At 45.8% G+C, this 22,569-nt stretch overlaps 1 protein-coding gene across 17 annotated transcripts in view; it reads right to left on the reverse strand.

Moving 5' to 3' along the window:
* Positions 1-22,569, reverse strand: part of KLC1 (kinesin light chain 1) — a 65,234-nt gene that overhangs the window by 27,350 nt on the left and 15,315 nt on the right. For 15 of the 17 annotated variants that reach the window (XR_005837583.1, XR_005837582.1, XR_005837581.1 and 12 more), the window contains exons 2-5: positions 10,380-10,641; positions 7,949-8,179; positions 5,025-5,103; positions 4,299-4,524 (exon numbers count right to left, since the gene is read on the reverse strand). Coding sequence is in view for 14 of the 17 variants with exons in the window: in XM_040641344.1 (XP_040497278.1) it covers positions 4,299-4,524; positions 5,025-5,103; positions 7,949-8,179; positions 10,380-10,640 (797 nt within the window). In the remaining 3 variants the exon portion in view is untranslated. Of the gene's footprint in view, positions 1-4,298; positions 4,525-5,024; positions 5,104-7,948; positions 8,180-10,379; positions 10,642-11,029; positions 11,049-20,186; positions 20,189-21,366; positions 21,371-22,569 lie in introns of those variants that run through there. The other 2 variants (XM_040641338.1, XM_040641337.1) reach the window with 2 other exon arrangements.

A 22,569-nucleotide genomic window follows, 5' to 3' on the forward strand; every position in this document is an offset into this window, starting at 1 on the left:
AACACACACAGTACGGCAGCCGGTCCAAAGGCTGGCTCACAGAGCTTCACCTATCAGAACTGATCCCAGGGTCCGAGCCCAGGCTCTGCCAGTTAATGACTGCAAGGCTCCCACAGTCCCAACTGACCCATCTAGAAAGCGTATTACCTAACTCACAGAACTGCTCTAAGAAGCTAATGATATGCTATGTATATAATGAAAAAGCTTGTTAAAAATAAAAACATTACAGGGGCACCTGGGTGGCTCAGTCGTTAACCGTCTGCCTTTGGCTCAGGTCGTGATCCCAGCGTTCTGGGATCAAGCCCCGCATCGGGCTCCCTGCTCAACAGGAAGCCTGCTTCTCCCTCTCCCACTCCCCCTGCTTGTGTTCCCTCTCTCGCTGCCTCTCTCTCTGTCAAATAAATAAAATCTTTAAAAAATAAAAAAAAATTAAAAAAAATAAAAACATTATAGCGTTTAAATCTGGTACATAACTTGCCACCGTCTGAGGAAGGAGGAAGGAGGAGGTTTCTGACGGCAGTGAGATGGAAAGCCCAGCCCCAGCCTCTGCCCTCCCTGGTCTGTGTACTGACAATGTGACCGCAGAAGAGTTCTTTGCTCTGCGAGACTGAGCACACGTGTTCTTGAACTGTGTAATAAGAGCTGCCCGGCGAGGCTTCGCCCTGCAGGAGCCAGACTGCCCTACCAGACATGAAAAGGGTTGATGGGCCTCTGGACCCTCTGAAGCACACTGATTCTGCCAAGTGTACTGAGACTGTTTTCTTCAATCACCCTACTACACATGACCAACTGGCTGAAACGTTTTGCGAAAATCGGCAAATACGACAAAGTCTCAAGAACTAGAGACCGTTAAAACCAGTAACAACAAGGACTACCCAAAAGCGTGTGGCAGCTCAATGAGGCAAGGTGTACTGAGCACTTTTCTAAACTGTGATGGGCCCTAAAATGTCAGAGGCTGTTAATTAATTAGCCAAAGTGAGGTCACATCAAAAGCAACAGCACTGGTTCTCAGTCGTGGCCCCAAACCCACGACAGTCATCCTCAGCCAGAACACACTAAAACCAGTCCCGCCCCAGAACTCTGGCGCTGGGGCCCGCACTCATTTAACTAGCTCACCAGGAAATTCAAACTCAAAATGAAAACAAAAGTATACCACTGCATGCATGAAAATCCTAACAGAAAAATGGGCAAGACAACGGAAGATTCACAGGACACAAATGACTAAAAATACCAAATCGGAGAAATACGAAGGCAACCACCATGCTGCGCTTCTGCGTTACTGCAGTGCAGGGACGAGCCGCGCTGCCTGGTGGGGACGGTGAGGCCACAGCAGGGACAGGATGCCGCCTTCCTGAGGAGCAGCTTGGCCATAGGTACCAGGCGTAGACTGGTAGACTCTAACCCATTTTAGGAACTGATCCTTAAAAAAATCTAAAATCTCAGATAAAATGTCTAAAGATGTTTATCAGTATATTATGCCCTTCCCCCAAAAGCTTAAAATTAAATGTCCCCTAACACAAGAAAGGTGAGAGGAGTTACAAGCTAGCCTCAGGGTGCAGTCCTGAATATGAATGTGAATATATAGAGAGTTATCCATTTGTTTTTTGATTTCTGACTGACACAAGTAACCCCTCAGCTAGGGCATTAAGGGAAAACACCAGACTGCAGGAGAACCCGGAATTCCCACTGCCTGACACAGTGGCAAGCTTGGGACCATGCATGCTTACACGCAACAACAAAAATCTACGTGCATTTTTTAAATTTAACTCATTCTAGTGTTGGCAAGAAATACTTATGTTAGTACATACAAAAAAAAAATTTTTTTTAAGATTTTATTTATTTATTTGACAGAGAGAGAGAGACAGCCAGCGAGAGAGGGAACACAAGCACGGGGAGTGGGAGAGGAAGAAGCAGGCTCCCAGCGGAGGAGCCCAATGTGGGGATACATCTCAGAATGCCAGGACCACACCCTGAGCCGAAGGCAGACGCTTAACGACTGAGCCACCTAGGCGCCCCAGTACATACAAATTTTTTTAAGTTTCATTTATTTGAATGATCTCTATGCCCAACGTGGGGCTCGAACTCACGACCCTGAGATCAGGAGTCGGATGCTCTACAGACGGAGCCAGTCAGGCACCCCAGTGCATACAAATTTTTTTAAAAAACCTTTTGGAATGAAACTGGCACCATCCGTCAAGATTTTAAATGTAAATACCCATGACTAAAGAATCCCTACACTATTGTTAACAGTAAAAATCTGCAAACAACCTAAATGCCCACGAACAGGGGAACTGTCAGAAAAGGTCAGGACTGTCTGCAAGACCGTGTGCCATGCAGCTCTGGAAGACTGCGGGCTAACCATGGGCAGGGCTGCGGCATGCTGTGAAAGGCTGCTTTCTTTCTGGGGATGTTTTGTTCCATGAAGAAATCATTCGTCTCTATGAATGGCTGGATCAGTTCGTTTCTCTTCCCTGAGCCCCCCTCTATCCTCTCTCTCCACACTGTCCCCATCCTTGCTCAGACCCCAACTCCGTATCCCTAGGATCATGCCCTGCCTCCAGGTCCTGGCCGCCATTCTGTCCTGTGCACGATGCCTAAGGGACTCTGGTGAGACCCAAGTAGGAGTCCGCTGCTCCCCACGGCACCCTCAGCACTGCCTGTGGGGCCTCCACGGTCAGCCCAGCTTCTCCCTGCCCCATCTCTTACAAGTATTTCTTCCGGTGCTGTCAAGCTTCGCCAACTAGGTTCAGGAGTAAGCCCCAAACACACTCAACACGCCTTACCATCTCCAGGCTAAAATCCTACCCACCCTTTGAAGCCCCACAAAGTGCTGCTCCCACCCTTCCATTAATCCTTCCCTTATCCTCTCAACTGGAAGGAATGTTTCTGTTCCATGAATACTTTTGTGTTATTTTATTAGCAAGAACCGAGTCTCCCTGCTTCTATAATTACATATGAATCTTCTAAACAAGGTTGTAAGTTCCTTTAGAGGTGGCTATTCGAGCATTTCAAGTTGGCCGGGCAACACCACATGTCACATGCCCCACATCCTTCCCTTGGACCTGAGTGGATAGTATAACTGCCTCCATTTTAGATATAAGAAAACTGAGGCTCGGATGGTTAAGCATCTGCCTTCAGCTCAGGTCATGATCTCCAGGTCCTGGGATAGAGCCCCACGTCAGGCTCCTAGCTCAGTGGGGGGTCTGCTTCTCCCTCTCCCTCTGCCTCTCCCCCTGCTTGTGCTCTTTCTCTAAAAAAAAAGAAAAAAGAAAAGAGAACTGAAGCTCAGAAAAGCTAAGGGCTCTGGACAACATTGTCTGTTTTGTGGCCATCTAAGCAGAGACACAACCTGAATTCTCCTGACTAAATTTAAATTCATCGTTCTGCTTTTTTCCTGAGGACAGGAACCATATATTCATTCATCTCTAGGGCCTCACAGGAACCAGCCCAGTCTGATCTATACTTGGGTATCCAAAAATGTTGAACGGGGACAATCAAACCAATGAAGAAACACAAATCTGTTAATCCCAACCCACAAAACTGGAAGGGCTACCTACAGCAAACCAATCCTACCATGAGAGAACTTCCCCTTCTCAGTCCCTACTCACCCATATCTGCTCTATTTCAGGTGAGTTCAGCTAAAAGACACACACAAAGGGCTCCGACATACCACTCCCTGTGCCACAGGGCACATTCCTTACTTCCCTTCATGTTCACCAACGCCTCCTAAGTGAGCAAGCATGCTAGAGTGATGTGAAAAGTGGGGACACGGACACAAGCTGGTCCCCAGCTTTCAGGGGCACTACTCTGGAAGAAGAGAAAACAAAATTCAAATAACCCTGATGCCAACCACAGTGAGAAGTGCCAGGAGAGAGGCAGGAATTAAGGGCTCTGGGGGCACAACAAGGGCAAAGAGCAAGTGGAACCTGAGACTCAGAAAGGAGAAAGAGCTAAGAAGGCCGTAGAAAGGTGGGAAGGCTATTCTGGACAAAAGAAACTTGGTACACAGTCTGGTGGAAAAAATCAAGAATTTAATTTGGCCTGAGTGAAGGGTGCATGTGGGCTATTCCAGAAAGGCTGACCTGGGTTGTTTCAGGCAGCATCTGTTCCACAGGGTGATACCTTTGCCATAGAGCTTACTAAATATTTTGAATGTAACCCCCTGGCTGCTTGAAGAGGCGTCACCAATGAAGCAGGCAAAGTAAGCTTATACAGATTAACAGAAACATATTTTAAGGGCAAATTCATTAAAAACACTATCTGTAGGTAAAACTAGGGGATAGAATGAAAGTACTAGCCTGTACACCAAGGCCAGGATGTTCAGCATGGTGGCCACATCCGGGTGGTCGTGGCCGGACGTCTTCTCCAGGTCCTCCAGGGCCTGCTTGCAGAGCGGCACGGCCACCTCATAGCGCCCCTGCGAGGCGTACTGGATGACCAGGTTGTGGAGGGTGCGCAGCCGCGCTGGGATCTCGTAGCCGCCCTGCTGCGCAGCGGCCGCCGCACTGCTGTGCTGCTGCTGGACTGCACAGACAAGGCTTCAGTTCGGAGGCGCTCGAGGGACAGCATCCAGACGACGTCATCTCATGAGACCTCTCCTCTCTAGCTCTGGTCCCGCTGGGCTTGGGTCCCATGCTCTGGAAACCCACCCAGCACCCCCCAGGCCGGCTGGGTAACCTCGGTAACGTGTCGGGGGTGCTGTAATGCCCTCAACAGTGCAATGAGATTCCTCCCAGCACCAAATGAATTCTGCCTGTCTCACTCTGTGAGAACCCACAGACTGCACCAAACTGCTTGTGCACGCACTGAGCTCACAGGGGCTGCTCTAACACGCTACTGTTCCCAACAAGAAACTATCTGAAGTTCTCTTGGGAAACACTAGACAATCCGAGTGTGCACGTGCCTCTGGGAAGCAGGCTACAGGCACTAAGATGCCCACTAACTATTGCTATTACATCAGGATAAGACAAGCCACCTTCTATTTGTACATGCTGTCATTTAAATGCTCCCCCTCAACAACTTACTTCCTTGACCGGGATCGTCATCGTCATTTGGGAAAAGGTCATCCAGAGGCTCTTTAGTGGAATCGGTGTCTTTGTCCTCCTATAAAACCAACCCAGGATAACTTTAGCCTTACAAGTACTATAAATCCTGTACTGGAAATCTTTAGTATAAATATCATTTTAACAAAAAAATCTTGTTTTTAAAATCAAATATGGGGGCACCTGGGTGGCTCAGTTGGTTGAGCGACTGCCTTTGGCTCGGGTCATGATCCCAGAGTCCCGGGATCAAGTCCCGCTTTGGGCTCCCTTCCTGGCGGGCGGGTATGCTTCTCCCTCTGCCCCTCACCCTGCTCGTACTCTCTCTCTCACTCTCTCTCAATAAATAAATAAAATCTTTAAAAATAAAATAAATCAAATACAGGATTAACCACAATTTGGCTTATCTATCGATTTAGTAGAGAGTAATAAAAACCCTGCTAGACTAGAATTCAAACTCAAGATGCAGGCCACAGGGGTGGCCAACAGACCATGCAGACATTTCCATGCCTTAGATTCTTCACTGTGTTCTGAGGAAGTTCAAACACAGCAAGGAAACTCTTACTTGAAATAAATTTTATTTGGAAACCAAACACGTAAAAACAGACTAAAATGGCCCATCGCTGAATGCCACAGAACTGGAGGGCTGGAGTCCCCCTTCCCTGCTCACCACCCTCCCCCACAGGACACCTAAAAGCAATCTAAAACCTGCCAGGTTTTTTTTTTTTTTTTTAAGATTTTATTTGTTTATTTACTTATTGAAAGAGAGAGAGAGTCCCAAGTAGGCTCCACGACCAGTGCACAGGCCGAGGCAGGGTTGGATCCCACGACCCTAAGATCCCGAGCCTGTGACCTGAGCCAAAATCAAGAGTGGACACCCAAACAAATGAGCCACCTGGACACCCCTGAAACCTGCTGGCTTTAAGTCTGTGACTTCAGTCTCCCCACAGATCTCTGATTAGTGCAGGGGTAAAAACCGTGACTACACAATGGAGAGAACAAACAGCTTGACCAAGTGAAAATTCAGCATCACCCTGGGACAGGAAACATCCCTTGCCTCTGGAAGGAGTAATCTGAGAAGTACACAATGTCACCTTGATAATATTCCCACCTGGGACGCACGATCTAAACACACTGAGAGAGACATCAGACAAACCCAGACCGAGGATGAATCTACGAAGTAACTAACTCCTGCACTCCTCAAAAATATCTATGTCATGAAAGGCAGAGAAGGACTTTTTTATGTGAAAAGGACCTGTTTCAGATGAAAGACAACCAAGGAGACGTGACAGCAGAGTGCCACATGTGGTCACGAACCAGATCCCGGCACAGTGACAGAATGCATGAAGGGCTCTGCTGAGACGAGGAGGACACAGTGCAGAGCAGAGGAGTACTGTGCCCATGTAAAATGTCCGAACTCGAGTTGGCCCCAATTCCACAGCAGCATGTCCTCCTGCTAGGAAAACATGCCCAGCAGCATTCAGGGAGCGTGGCAGGAGGCATGCTGCCTACTCCGACACCGTTCAGAAGAAACTACCATCACGTACAACCCAAAAGAAGAGGCAGAGTTAGCTCACTGTTAGCTCTCTTCTCCAAGCTACATATTTTTCCAAAATAACAAGTTTCAAAAGTCTCTGATCCAACGAAACCCTACATCATCATCTGGTATTCTAGGTGAATCACTGGCTGGAATCCGTAGCTTCATTTATTCTTATCCCACAACAGTCCATAGTAATACATCTTCTAAATCAAAAGCAAGGGAGAAATACAGCAAACCTAATAAGACAGGGTGCTGTGGACTAACGTGTCCCCCCAAAAACCACATATGGAAGCCCTAGCCCTCGAGGTGATGGCACTTGGAAGTGGGCCTTTAGGACGTAATGTGGGTCAGACAGAGTGACATGGATGGGGCCGTCACAATAGGACTAGTGTCCTTACACAAAAAGGAAAAGACATTAGATACCTCCCTCTCTCTATGCATGCACCAAGGAAGGCCATGTGAGGACACAAACCAGGAAAAAGGCCCTCACCAAGAACCCGATCGTGCTGACACCCTGATCTCAGAACTGTGAGAAATAAGCCATGTGACTACAGTATTCCGTCACAATGGCCCGAGCTGATGGACAAGTGCACTCTGGCGATGGGAGATGTGACGTGAGGAGAGACTGGGTGAAGGATATATATATATATATATGGGAATTCTCCTTACTATCTTTTCAACTTTTCTGTTAGTCTAAAATTATTCCAAAATTTGTCTTAAAAAAATTGTTTTTCAGTTAACTGAATCAGATATAAATGGTGGATGAAAAATAATCAAGACTGAGATGAACATCCAAAGAGAGCCGAGAAAAAAAGGAGAAAACCAAGATCCTTGGCGAACATTCCAAAAACAAGATAAGCTGGCAAGAGAGACCAAGGAGGAGGCATGAGTGAGGGAGCAGGAAAATCAGGTGGTGTCCTGGGAGCCGGGGAAAGAGAGTTTCAAAGAGAAAGGTCAAGACCCACAGCACCACCGGCTACAGGGTTAGTACCGAGTCTGGTTTATAGATGACTGGATGGGATGAACACTGACCTGAGGGCAAAGTTCCAGCAGTGTGATGAGCTTGGAAGCCAGACTCAGCGGGCTCTCAAGCTGGGACAAACCTCATCAAGTGCCTCTCTGCATCGTGCCTAACATTCACAAGGTATTTTTACACTGTCTGACCACTCTCCTAAAACACACATGAAAAGCATATGGCAAGTAGAACCTCTATGACTTGCCCAGGGACTAAGTCCCAAGACCCATAACCTCTGGTCTTGCTCAATGCAATCACTAGAGGGGAGGGGAAAACACTGACAGCTTGATTAAAACAACCTACCAACTATAACATGGTTAACTGTCAATACGGCATTCCTACTGAGCCACTTACGGATGGAGAGATGTCATCATCGTATTTTTTTAACTGATTCATGAATTCCAGATGCTTCTTTTCCTCCTCCAGTTGAGCCACAGACTGCTCACTCTTCTGTAATTTCTGCTGCGTATTGGCCAGTTCGTCCCGCAGCCACTGGTTCTCCTGGCACAGCCGACGGACCTGTGCACGCAGTTTCTGCTTCTCAGACTCAACAGCGTTCAGGTGGTTGGACAAAGCCATCATGACCTGGAAAAACAGAAACGCTGAAAGCACTGTAGCGTCCATCCCACACATCTCACCTCCCACCAACACAGGCATTCCGGGCTTGCAGCTCTCTAGCTTATACTTGCAGATATGCGCTCCAGCACAGACGCGTACAAATGCCAATGACTCCTCTTTTCACCCTCAGTCTCGGGCTGCACAGGGGCCGGGTGAAGAATATCACATGCTCACAACATCCATGGAAACTAGATGTTGTTGTTCTGTCTGACAGCATCTCAAATGGACTAGTCATGGACACATGGCTACTCTTCTGACAAAACTGTATGTTTTTACTTTCTATCTAGGTGGTTCCAACATAATTTCTCAGAGACCCTTTTCCACATGTGAGTGTGTGCACAAGCATGCCAGGTGTACCGAGTGCAGGTGACTCTGGGAGTGGCTGGTGATGGAGCTAGGGAAGGGCAGGCAGACCAATCTTTGATGTTCCAAGGTAAGGGAAGAAATCTTTAGCTAGCCAGCTAGTCAGAATGCACTGGCGCATTCATAAGCTTAGGTCCACGTCACAAACTCTGGTGACTGTCCCACGGCTCTGCCTGGGGTGCACCAGGCCTGCCTGAGGCATCAGCAAGCTCCTAAGAGTGTACGAACAGAAAGAGCTGGGCAGAGCTGGCTCCAGTCTGTTCTCTCTTTAGACCATGCTACTGCCCTGCCCTCAACAATCCTCCTACGTTTCAAACCTAAACTCCAGAAGGTGAGGCTCCTTCCTCCTTCCTTTCTTAACTCTAATACCTGCCCAACTAAAAAGGAGGTCCGTATTCATACCACTTTTCAATTACAGAACCTGCCATATAATACATGCACAATAAACAAAGTTCAAGTTCTACAGCTAGGTCTTTCACACAGTCGGGATGAAGAACTCTAAAATCGGTATGGACAGTCACCGTGGAAACCAGTGTCCTCTACCTGGAAGTGGAAACTAGTGACCCAGCAGCCCTACTCTGCTTTCTTCATTCACTTACAAGAAGAAAGCTAAGGGGCACCTGGGGGGCACAATCGGTTAAGTGTCTGACTCTTGGTTTCAGCTCAGGGTGTGATCTCTGGGTCCTGGGATTGAGCCCTGCACAGGGTCTGCTTGAGAGTTTCTCGCCCTCTCCCTCTGCCCCTCCCACTCATGCGCGCGCTTCTCTCTCAAATAAATAAATCTTAAAAATTTAAAAAAAAAAAAAAAAAAGGAAAGCTAAGAAGCAGCCAAATTTTAGTGTATGTAATTTTACCTGAAATGTGCTGGCAGAACTAAACGTTATCAGGGGTAGGGCTACCACAAGAGGTTTCTTTTCTTTTCTTTTCTTTTCTTTTGATTGATTGCTTTTAGGGAGAAAGGGCAGAGGGAAAAGGAGAATCTCAAGCAGACTCCCTCACAAAGAAGCGGGGCTCGATCTCACTACTCTGAGATCATGACCTAAGCTGAAACCAAGAGCTGGACGCTCAACCAATTGTACTCCTCACCTAGATGTTTCTAATTTTTTCACCTCCATGTCCCGCATGATAAAAACAAAGGTTTAGTTAAATATATACAGCAATCTTGTCTTGGAGTATTGCAGAGACTATCAGCTATTGGCCAATATCTATTCTCCCTTCTTCCTAAGGCTTAAGAACAGGAACAGGAACTTTAAGTGGGCAGGGGAACATTCCCCAGTCTCTCTCACAATTAGGTGTGGCCATGGAACCAAGGTCTGGCCAATGAAATGTAAGCAGTGTTGTGTACCAGTTGGAGGAAGTAAAGGAAGGAGGCACACCCTTCCTGTCCCTTCCCTGTCCCAGAATGGGGTCAGGTGGCTGCAGCTGGAGCTCCGTCTTGGGCTGTATGCAGTGCAATGTAGAGGCCTGCATACCCGTGATGATCACGCAGCTGCATGACCTGTCCCAGGGCGGCCTACCTTGGTGTTTCTTTATACATGGCTAGGATGTTTAAGCCACTGTTTTTGTTTGTGGATACACGCACCCAAATCAAATCCAAAATGACAAGGTTACCTCTATTTTGGCTCTGTTTTTTAAAATTCAGACATGCCCAAATCAATCATCATTTATATAATATACGAGCTGATCTCTATTATTCTAGAAGTATCTTCCCTCTAGTTTCGTTAAATCACATATTTCAAATGAAGTCTCCATTTCTCCAGACTGTCAAGTTCCTATTCCTGTCTGGGCGACTTCACTTATATACCTGTGCCTCACTCAGGCCAAGCTCCAACATTTCCAGTGACTTTCGGATCATGTTTGATTTCTCTTCCACCAGATTACTTTCATCATCTTTCTTCAAACACTTCAGTGTCTCAAGTAAACTTTGTAAAATGGAATTGTGCTCATTCTTCAGAGCTTCCAGCCCCTGAATCACTTGTTTTGTCTTAGAAATGATTTCATCCTGTGTAAGCTTCTCCAACTTGTCTTCCTTTATATACACCATCGTGGACATGTTGTCATACATTCTAGAATGGAAAAAGGAAAACAAATTAGATATCTCATCACAGATGTAATGTATGCTACACCTCTAATAAAATATACTGTGTGAGACTTTTAAATTAACATTTTTATAAGTGAATAATTATGTGCATCTGTGACTTGTTAAAATACTGTACTGTTTCTCTTTTCCCCCTGCAGACCAATTTAATTACTTTTCTGGCTTATGCCTGAATTCTTTTTAATGGAAGAAATGACAGCAGTTGAAATTAATGCCAAAGATAAAAGCAGCAAAACATTCAAATGGCATTTCTACAGCACAAAGCCCCAGTGAACAAAAGTTCTCTGAATGTCTGTAAGCTTTATCCCCCTTAATGAAATGCGGAAGGGACAGTAAATTCTTGGTAACATATTTACCAGACAAAGCCTTGAGAAGTGGTCACAGTTGGAAGAAGGAAGAAAACCAGCAAAGGAACATGGGAACAATCAGAGTAGCAGGAGGAGGACTAGGTCCGTCTGAAACACGGTAAGAGAGTGACATGAGCAAGATCATCAGCACTGTAAGGACGCAAGGAGGACAAGGGCTAGGCATGCCTACAGGATCAAACTGGCCAAGAGTCCACCAAAGTTTCAGGAAATCATACAGTGTCTGGAACTGGCTTTAAAATACTATGATGAGAAAGAAAAAGGAGAGGGGCATATAAAACAGTATCAGCAAATTCATGACTGGCGAAACTAAGCAACAGGTCTTTGTATAACCTCTCCAGGTTTGTGTGTTTTTAAATCCCGTAATAAAGTTTAAAAAAAAAAAAAAGGCCACAATGAGCATTAAGGAAGCCTCCGGAGATTGACAGGGACCGAAGTCAGATGACCCGTCAGCGTGATTTCCTTCAGGGCACTTAGCACTCCCCAAAATCCTGTGTGCTGTCACATATTGTTTCTGTCCCCCTGAATCTAAGCTCTACCTAAAAGATAAGGCCTTGAACTTGTACCCCACTACATCACATCCCAAGGAAAGCACCCAAGCCCTGGCCGACCGTGTGGTGCAGGCCTGGACTGCCAGATACCCATGAAGGGAAGCAGCATCGAAGCACTGAACACATGCTACACTGTCCAGGATTTCGGAGTAAAGGCTCCAGGTAGTTGATAATAGGGGCACATCAGTAACTGTACACCCAGTTTCACAGTATTTTTTTGCATAATACAACTACAGAGTTTCAAAGACTAAATCCCTTTTGAAATTTAGAGGCTATCTCTGTAGGACTATTCACAGAGTCCATCACTGCACCAAAAAGAGCCCAGAAAACAAAAGAACGGAAGTAATTCCTCTACCTCACGGTCTGTATTATCACTAGATTTGTTATGTATTTTATTTAGTTTACGGCTCTCCAACCCCACCGCAAAATCCTGGAGAGTAGGGGCACCTGGGTGGATCAGCTGGTTGGGCAACTGCCTCAGCTCAGGTCATGATCCCGGGGTCCTGGGATCGGGCCCCGCATCAGGCTCCCTGCTCTACAGGAAGTCCGCTTCTACCTCTCCCTCTGCCTGCAGCTCCCCCTGCTTGTGCTCTGTCAAATAAATGGATAAAATCTTTAAAAAAAAAAAAAAAAAAAAAATCCCGGAGAGCAGGCACCTCACTGACCTGTTCAGCCCCACAGTCCCAGCCTGTCACACAGTAAATGCTAAATACATATTTGCTGAATGAATGAACAAAACATTTTAGGAGCAGCTTCCAATAAACACATTTGCAATAGGACTAGGTTCAAGTGCTAACCTGAGCATGACCTAAGGTTCTTACAAGTGACGAGGAAGAGCTCCAGAATTGGTGTCCCTATAGAAAGGAGGAAAATCAAAATGATGGCCTCCCTCTCTGCACCTTTGTCAGCAACTTCCAAATGATGCAACATTTTATTCTTTTCTTTCCAAAACAAGAGGATACAAGTGTTTTACTAAAACTCCAAGATAGGGCCTGGAATGCAGGCTAGGGAAGGGGGGACGTGGGACGTGCAGGCTAACGGAAGCTAAGCTGAGTTAACAGGTGCACCAAGAGCTAAAGGCACGGTCAGGAGCTGCGTGGTGGGAGCATGGGACCGGGGAGGGGACGGCAGGCACTGCCACTAGAGAGGGGAGGCCAGCCACACGGAAGAAACAACTCCTGACGTAAGCCCGCTTATCAAATGAGCACATCTCCTCCAGATGGGAGACGGAGGGCACTGCCAGCCAAGGGAGCATGAGGGGACAGGGCAGGGGTGTGAAAGCAGCCACTGGCTGTGAGCAGTGGCATCAAGATGCAGGTCACTGTTAGTAAGGCCCGGGCAGTGCTCAGGAAAGGGACGATGACTTGGGAGATAATGGCAGGAACAAAGCCCATTAAAGATACACCGCACTTACCTCCCCACCCCCTGCTAGCATCAGGTTCATGACTCTCCTCCGAAAGGCAAACATCTAGCCAGCAACTTCTGAAGAGTCTTTTCAAACAATATTAAACTCAGGGGGATGAAAAGGGGAGTCTCTAGACTCTAATAAGAAACAAGGGAAACTTCATTACTCAAACCACCTGTTTTGGCATGACTGGGAAATAAGTTATGTCAATGTAAGATTGAATCCTGTCCATCCCACAAAAAGTTAAAAATAGAACTACCCTATGATCCAGTAATCACCTTACTGGGTATTCACCCAAAAAACACAAAAACACTAATTCAAAGGGATACATGTGGGGCGCCTGGTTGGCTCAGTCATTAAGCATCTCCCTTCGGTCCAGGGTGTGATCCCAGGGTCCTGGGATCGAGCCCCGCATCGGGCTCCCTACTCTGCTGGGAAGCCTGCTTCTTCCTCTCCCACTCCCCCTGCTGTGTTCCCTCTCTTGCTGCCTCTATCTGTCAAATAAACAAATAAAATCTTAAAAGGGGGGGGAATACGTGTACCCCAATGTTTATAGCAACATTATTTATAACAGCCATGATATGGAAGCAGCACAAGTGTCCATCGACTGATGAATGGATAAAGATGCAGGGTGTGTGTGTGTGTGTGTGTGTGTGTGTGTTATGGAATATTATTCAGCCATAAAAAGGAATAAAATCTTGTTATTTGCAACAGGTAGATGGAGCTAGAGAGGATAAGACTAAGTGAAATAAGGCAGTCAGAGAAAGACAAACACCATATCATTTCACTCGTATAGACACACACACACACACACAGAGCACATCTCCTTTATCCATTCATTCATGGGCTCTTTCCACAGTCTGGCTATTGTGGACACTGCTACTGTAAACACTGGGGTGCAGGTGCACCTTCAGATCACTACATTTGTATCTTTGGGGCAAATATCCGGTAGTACAATTGCTGGGTGGTAGCGTAGCTCTATTTTCAACTTTTTGAGGAACCCGCATACTGTTTTCCAGAGCGGCTGCACCAGCAGGGGCAGAGGATTTAAACAGGAGGAGCAAGGGGTGCCTGGGTGGTACAGTCAGTTAAGCACTGACTCTTGGTTTTGGCTCGGGTTGTGATCTCAGGGTCATGAGATCGAGCCCCTCCACACTCGGTGCTGAGTCTGCTTCAGATTCTCCCTCTCCCCCCCCCCCCGCTTGAGCATGCACTCTCTCTCTCTAAAATAAGTAAAATCTAAAAAAAAAAAAAAAAACATATCCAGGAGTAGCAAAATAACAGATAGGATTTACATATAGGAAAAAAATCAAAACACAATGGGAAAGACTTAAATCACTTGAATGCAGGGGATGCCTCAGTTAAGTAAACACATTTAAAGATATCCAAATTTGGGGCACCTGGCTGGCTCAGTTGGTAGAGCATGTGACCTGTGATCTAAGGGTCATGAGTTCAAACGTCACACTGGGTGTAGAGATTACTAAAAATAAATAAACTTGGAGAAAAAAAAAGAAATCCAAATTTAATCCTTCAAGGAATATGGAACAAAACTGGTAACGGTACACTGCACGCTCACAAACTCTTCTAGAGGCTAACCACAGACAAGAGTAACAAATACAAATGTTATCTGGACGCGCACAAAAAAGGGGAAAAGGAGCCATTAAGGCAGATTTTTTTTTTTTTTTAAGATTTTATTTATTCATTTGACAGAGAGAGAGACAGCCAGCGGGAGAGGGAACACAAGCAGGGGGAGTGGGAGAGGAAGAAGCAGGCTCCCAGCGGAGGAGCCTGATGTGGGGCTCGATCCTAGAACGCCGGGATCACGCCCTGAGCCGAAGGCAGACGCTTAACGACTGAGCCACCCAGGCGCCCCAAGGCAGATTTCTTTTTTAACTTACTCTTAACAGAAAATTAATTAAGAATCCAAATGTTCTTGGGAGGCACTCAGCTCTTAGGACCTAAGAAGGCAGGTGCTATGAACCATGGGCTCAGAATCCAGAGCAACCAGGTGCAGAGCCCGGCTCCATCGCCGCAGCACAGGCTATCTCCCCAAACCTCCTTGGGCCTCAGTGGTTATCGGGCCTCCCTCTCCAGGCGGTTACAAGCACAGGAAAAAGAATGCAGGTGAGTCACTGAGCTCTGTGGCGGACAGACACGAGAGCCACTCAGCAGTCAGAGCCGTCTCCCACCTGGGAGCAGGGCAATCAGGAACATCCCTGATAAGTGGTTACTCAACACCTGCAGACACGCCTCCTTTAACACAGGCCTCACTACTCTGCAAGACAGTTGAGTCCTTGTTAGACTGCTCTGATATTTAGTTAGAAAGTTATTCCTTTTGCTGAGTTGAATCTCCCTCCTTAAACTTCTACCCATTGAGCCAACTTCTTCCTTCTAAAATAAACACAAAATATATTTACTATGTCATCCACAAGGTAACACTTCAAATACAGGCAGAGGACTCTCCAAATAAGTTTATACCTCATGCCACCTTCAGGGATTCTTCAATCCTAGCAGTTTCCATGCCCCCCGATCCAAGTCACCATCAGATAAACATATGGACGCATGCCACTTCTTCAGAGGGAAACCCACAGCAGCATACATACATGTTTACACTGCTCCATATCTCTCATTTCTAGGCTAAGCCATTATAACCATATAACCTTTATATAACCTGTAAAGGTAGGTTATAAAAAAACAGCGCTAAGTCGGGCCGCCTGGGTGGCTTAGTTGGTTGAGCATCTGCCTTCGGCTCGGGTCATGGTCCCAGGTTCCTGGGATGGAGCCCCGCAATGGGCTCCTTGCTCAGCAGGGAGCCCGCTTCTTCCTCTGCCTGCCGCTCCCCCTGCTTATGCACTCTCTGACAAATAAATAAAAACCTAAAAATATATATATATATATACATATATATATAGTGCTAAGGCAACTATTTAGAAAAAAAATCATGTTGCATTCTTACCCTCTCCATACACTAAATTCCATCCCGATTAAAAAAATTAAATGTTGAAAAAAACACATGAGACACTAGAAGGAAACTCAGGCAAAGGTCTATATGCATACAGGTGAAGGTAAAGAGAGCTCTTTGAGGGGCTCCTGGGTGGCTCAGTCGTTAAGCATTTGCCTTCGGCTCAGGGCGTGATCCCGGCATTCTGGGATCGAGCCCCACATAAGGCTCCTCCGCTGGGAGCCTGCTTCTTCCTCTCCCACTCCCCCTGCTTGTGTTCCCTCTCCCGCTGGCTGTCTCTATCTCTGTCAAATAAATAAATAAAACTTTAAAAAAAAAGGAGAGAGAGAGCTCTTTGAATAAAATGGCAAAAAACTAGGGGCACCTGGGTGGCTCAGTCAGTAAAGCATCTGCCTTCAGCTCAGGTCGTGATCCCAGGGTCCTGGGATTGAGTCCCGCATCAGGCTCCCCATTCAGCGGGAGTCTACTTCTCCCTCTGGCCCTGCCCCCACCCTCCACCCCACTCATGTTTGCACACATGTGTTCTCCTCTCTCTCAAAAAAAATATTTTAATTTTAAAAATTTTAAATAAAATGGCAAAAACTGAAAAAAAAAAAAAAACCATGGATAAGAGTTCACTGAAAATAAGAAACTTCTCAAGCTTGCTATTTATAAACTCCCAGCTGAAAGGGTTATGCTAGTGGTTACACGGATTTCTAAAGGGTAAAAGTACTGGGAATCTAGATCTGCCCAAACATCGTACTGCCAGCCTAGCAATCGCACCGTCCCCAGGACTTTCTCCCAGCTCTTGGGCTGTGTATGCCTCACACGAACTGGGCACAGTGAACGAGCCAGAACAACGCGGGGCACACCACAGGCGCGCAGTAAGTATGTGCTCAATGAAGGAATGAACCAGCACCGTGACCAGCGCATCTGAATCCAGTACCTTTCTATTCCCTCGCCTGTCATGGGGCCTCTCAAATCCAGTGCTCAAAAGGCAAAGCCATTATGGCCTAATTATTACACTGCATGTCTCAGATTCAAATCCCCTTTAACATAACCTGTCCTTTATGCCAACTGAGATTTTTAAAAATTGCATTTAATCTCTACACCCAACATAGTGCCCCAAAGATTTCTCTTAATCACTGGTGTGTCACAGCAAGTAAAAAAACTCAGTCTTGGGGCGCCTGGCGGGCTTAGTTGGAAGAGCATGCAACTCTTGATCTCGGGGTCATGAGTTTGAGCCCTACGTTGGTTGTAGAGATTACTTAAATAAACAGAGAAATCTTCAGTGTTACAATCAACTCCTGCTAGGAATAATAGACACTGACAAATTTAAAGTGGACAATTCCGTGCAATGAAAGATTGATGCTTTAAACTGAGACGCAGGACTGCCATGTCCACTGAGGCCTGGCAGGGGAACTAAGAACTCTCGTGGACAACAGAGAGAGAGAAAAGCTGGAGGACCCAACCCTCAACCACCACCTGGCCTGTAGAGCACTGACAGCCTGGCCTTCACATCCCAAGGGGGAGGTGACAGATGCGACCAGCTCAAAGAAAGAACAGCCACCCCATCAGTGAAATACTTCCTGGGCCCCAACTCTATGTCAGACACTATTCAAGGCAAAGGAGGACTTTACCAAAAAAAATACTTTTTTAAAGAAAATGAAAATATTGTGGTGACAAAAGAATATCCTACATGCTCCCAGGGGGTCGGGGTCACGTAGGCAGAATTAAAGCAATCAACGGCTTCAGACTTCTCAAGAGCAACACTGGAAGCAAAAGGCAATTAAACAAATGCCTCCAAAATTCTGAAGGAAAATTATTCCCAATTTAGAATTTCATAACCAGGGAAACTCTCAATCAACTGTGGGAATAGGAGAAGACGACTTTCAGACATAAAAAGGTCTCAAAAACTTCAACCTCTCATGCACCCTTTCTCAGGTACAAGAAGATGCGCTCAGCCAAAACAGTAAGTCAAGAAGAAAACATGAGAAAGAAAAAAAAATGAGAAGAAAACATGGACTATGGGGCACAGGGTTCACCGTGGGGAAGACAGAGCTCTGCAGCAACCTGGGGACAAGCGCTGAAGACATGGGTGGATTAGCAAAGGCTCCATCTCTATGAAGAGAAGCAAAGAAAGACAGAAGTCAAGTATCTAGAATGGGAAGTCAAACAGTGAAAAATCATCGCGGGGCCTGGCCGGCTCAGTTAGTGGAATATGTGACTCTTGATCTCAGGGCTGTAAGTCTGAGCCCCTCACTGGGTGTAGGGATCACTTAAAAAAAATAAAATCTTTAAAAAATAATAATAATCAGGTAATATAATAAGCCTGTTATTTAGAAACAATAGAAACGGTGTTAATTACGGAAGAAGTATAATTTCACTTAAAAGAAGTAAAAAGTTACTTCTAGGGAGAGGGAAAGGGGGAGCAAGGAAATGGCAAAAACCACACCTACAAAATGATCTGTGAAAACTGTATGTGTACCATTCTCATCATGTCATGGCAAGAACACACGCGCTCCCCCCGACTTGACAACTAATGAAGCCAGCCTTGACCACCTAGCTCAGGTGGTTCGGGCAGGCTTCCCCTCTACAGGCCTCCCTCCACTGCACGCTTCCACTCCTTCAGGAAGCAAGTCATGCCCTGCAGCCCACACTCAGAGAGCTGGGGAGAGCTGACTCCTGAAGAGGGAAGATAAGGCGTCTGGAGTTTTTCTGTACAGGACAGTGTCTTTTCTCTGTCCCATTCCTCATGTATTTATTTACTCATTTATGTCAACATGGACTGTGGATATTTGGGATTTTTTTAAAGATTTTATTTATTTGAGCGAGAGAGCAAGCACGAGTGCGGTGAGGGGAGGCAGAGGGAGGAGCAGACTCCCTGCTGAGAAGGGAGCCCTTTGTGGGACTCAATCCCAAGACCCTAGGATCACGACCTGAGCCACCCAGGCACCCCTGGATATTTGTTTTATACTTTAAATTATACCTAAAGGATACTACTTATTAAAAATACTATGTCATTGGGGCGCCTGGGTAGCACAGTCTATCAAAAACAAGGGAAGTCTAAGAAACTGTCACAGCCCAGAAAAAATGATGGCTAAATGTGACATGGTGTGGTGTGCTGGATGGGGTTCTGGAACAGAACAAGGATATTAGGGGAAAACTAGTAAAATCCAAATAAAATGGGGAGTTTGGTTAAGATTATGAACGCTGGTTCCTGAGCTGTCACAAATAGTGCCATAATAACGTAGGATATTAACATTAGGAGAAACTGGAGTGCAGGTATGCAGGTACTTTGTAGTCTTTGCACCGTTTCTGTAGACCTAAAGCTATCCAAAAGAGTTTGTTTTTTAAAAATCTACCTATAGGGGCGCCTGGGTGGCTCAGTCGGGTAAGCAGCTGCCTTCAGCTCAGGTCATGATCCCAGGGCCCTGGGATGGAGTCCCACATAACCCTGGGATCAAGTCCCGCATCGGGCTCCCTGCTCAGCGGGGAGCCTGCATCTCCCTCTGTCTGCCGCTCCCCCTGCTTGTGTGAGCTCTCTGTCAAATAAATAAAATCTAAAAAAAAAAAAAAAAAAAAAAACCTACCTACAAAGAATACAAAAAAGTACATATGTAACTTTGATAAAAACAGAACCAGAAGTTTAGGTGCAATCTGTATAGTGAAAATGCACATCTGTGCGTTTTAGTTTCTAGAGCATTTTCCTAACTGTATTGTCTTATGAGAACAAAACCAAGTCTGCAGTTAGTTTAGTGAACCATCACTGCAGTTCCCACCTACCAACGGGGAGACAGACAGCTGAGGACACTTAAGCCCACACTAGGCAGAACGGGGAACAGACCGTAAGCTCTCTCCACACACACGCGCGCACACACTGCAAGCACTGGGGGCTTCTGATTGCTCACCCACCAGAAAACAGACTAATACCTAAAACTGGACTGCCTGGAGTTGCAGGCTAAGGAACTACTTAAACCCTCAAATACAGAAAGGATTTGAAACTTCTGCCATAATAAATATAGACTAACCTAACAGTGAGACAACAGAAATACTGAATACACCGAATATTTTATTTTTTTTTAAAGATTTTATTTATTTATTTGACAGAGATAGAGACAGCCAGCGAGAGAGGGAACACAAGCAGGGGGAGTGGGAGAGGAAGAAGCAGGCTCATAGCAGAGGAGCCCGATGTGGGACTCGATCCCAGAACGCCAGGATCACGCCCTGAGCCGAAGGCAGACACTTAACCGCTGTGCCACCCAGGCGCCCCATACACCGAATATTTTATAAAACAGAAAAACTGGGACACCTGGGTGGCTCAGTCGGTTAAGTGTCTGCCTTTGGCTCAGATCATGATCTCAGGGTCCTGGGATTGAGCACCACATCCATCAGGCTCCCTGCTCAGCAGGGAGTCTGCTTCTCCCCCTGCCCCCTCCCCTGCATTCTCTCTCAAATAAACAAAATCTTTCTAAAATTTTTTAAAAAACAGAAAAATTAAACCTGAACTGGTTAGACTCTAAATGCACTTTTTAAAGATCATATTATATCACACACATTGCATTTTTGTCATATCAGATTATCAATTTTCATGCAATGCTCTCATTTCCAATCTCTACCACCTCATCTTTCCACATATATTTATATTCCCTTTATACTCAACACAAGAGTTATTCTGACTACAGACAATGATATTATACACACACAATCATTCTATTAATTAACAGGCAATACAATTTTTAATAGTCTGACAAATTTACCAAACCCTCCCCCTATCAAAGATTAACAAAAAGAGGGGCACCTGGGTGGCTCAGTCAGTTGAGCACCTGATTCCTGATTTCGGCTCAGGTTGTGATTCTGGGGGTCGTGGGACTGGGTCCCCCAACTCAGGCAGAGTCTGCTTGTCCCTCTCCCTCTTCCCTTCCCCCTCCCCAGCTAGAGTGCGTGCACGCACGTTCTCTCTCTCTCTAATAAACAAATAAAATCCTTTAAAAAAAAGAATTAACAAAAAGAAAGCAAAGGCCAGAGAAAGAAAGAGCATCATTTTGGTCACTTTACCTCCCCTGGTTTTAGCATGTAAATTTCTGCCAGGTAGCAGTAAAAAGCTAATGTGGTAAAGAAAGTTTAAGTTGGGGGGGGGGCGCCTGCGTGGCTCAGTCGTTAAGCGTCTGCCTTCGGCTCAGGGCATAATCCCAGCGTTCTGGGATCGAGCCGACATCAGGCTCTTCCAATGGGAGCCTGCTTCTTCCTCTCCCACTCCCCCTGCTTGTGTGCCCTCTCTTGCTGGCTGTCTCTGTCAAATAAATAAATAAAATCTTTTTTAAAAAAGAAAGAAAGAAATTTTAAGTCGGCTTAAGCGTCTGCCTTCTGCTCAGGTCATGACCCTTGAGTCCGGGGGATGGAGCTTCAGCTTCCTGCTGGGCAGGGAAACTGCTGCTTCCTCTCCCTCTGCCCCTCCCCCCCAGCTCACGTTCTCCCTCCCCCTATCTCTTTCTAATAAATAAATAAAATCTTTTAAAAAAGAAAACATATATATGTATATATTTAAAAGGGAATGTGTGAAATTGGTTTAGTGGTAGTGGTTGCCCAACATAGAGACTATACTAAAAAGTTCACTTAACTGTACACTTTAAAATAGTAACTGCTACATTACGTGACTTATATCTCAATTTTTTAAAAGAATGTGATAGAAAAAAACAACAAGTCTGGATGCACAGAGTGAAGGACAGCCAAGAGAGAAATGTGAGTTATCCTGACAGTTCTTGATTATGAAATGAAGTTCCTACAAACACAACAAAGGGTAGCAAAGAAAAAGAAAAATAAGATGGGAGAACAGAGAAGTCTTTACTTTGCCAATATTGGTAGCAGAACATCACAACTGAGATGTTTTCCCAAGAGATACGTGAGCTGAACCTGTGTGAAATGCAGCCAGCTAGACCCACTGCCCATCTCTCTACATACAACCGGAAGCCCTGATGGGCATGGGTTCCTGACAGCAGGAGAAATGAAAAGCAGCCAGAGAGCCTCTAATGAGCCCATAGTAAACAACTGAGGTTGTATTCAAGGAAATAAATATTGTGTTATGATCTGAATGTTTGTGTCCCTCCCAAATTCATATGTGGAAACCTAATCCCCAAGATGATGGTATTTCGAGGTGGGGCCCTTGGGAGGTGCTTAGGTCCTAAGGGTGGAGCCCTACTAAATGGGATCAGTGCTCTTATCAATGAGAGTCCACAGAGCTCCCTCCCCCTTCTACCTAGTGAGGCCACAGAGAAGACAGACACCTATGAACCAAAACCAGACGCTCACCAGACACTGACTCTACTTATGATCTTGGAATCCCCCGCCTCCAGGACTATGAGAAATAAATCCCTGCATTTATAAGCCCCCAGTTTATGGTATTTTGTTACAGCAGCATAAACAGACCAAGACATTCAGTATCATGGAACTCAAGGTTACAGAGAGTGTTGTGCACTGAATGATACAAGTGTCAAAACTCTAAAAATTAAGGGAATGACCCATCAATCCCACCCTGGGTTAGTACCTACCCAAGAAAACGAAAAACACGTTTACATAAAAACTCGCACACAAATGGTCCAAAAAATGCAGGACAAATGTAAAACTTTTACACCCA

The sequence above is a fragment of the Ursus maritimus genome, unplaced genomic scaffold (genome assembly GCF_017311325.1).
Source record: "Ursus maritimus isolate PB19 unplaced genomic scaffold, ASM1731132v1 scaffold_25, whole genome shotgun sequence".
NCBI lineage: Eukaryota > Metazoa > Chordata > Mammalia > Carnivora > Ursidae > Ursus > Ursus maritimus.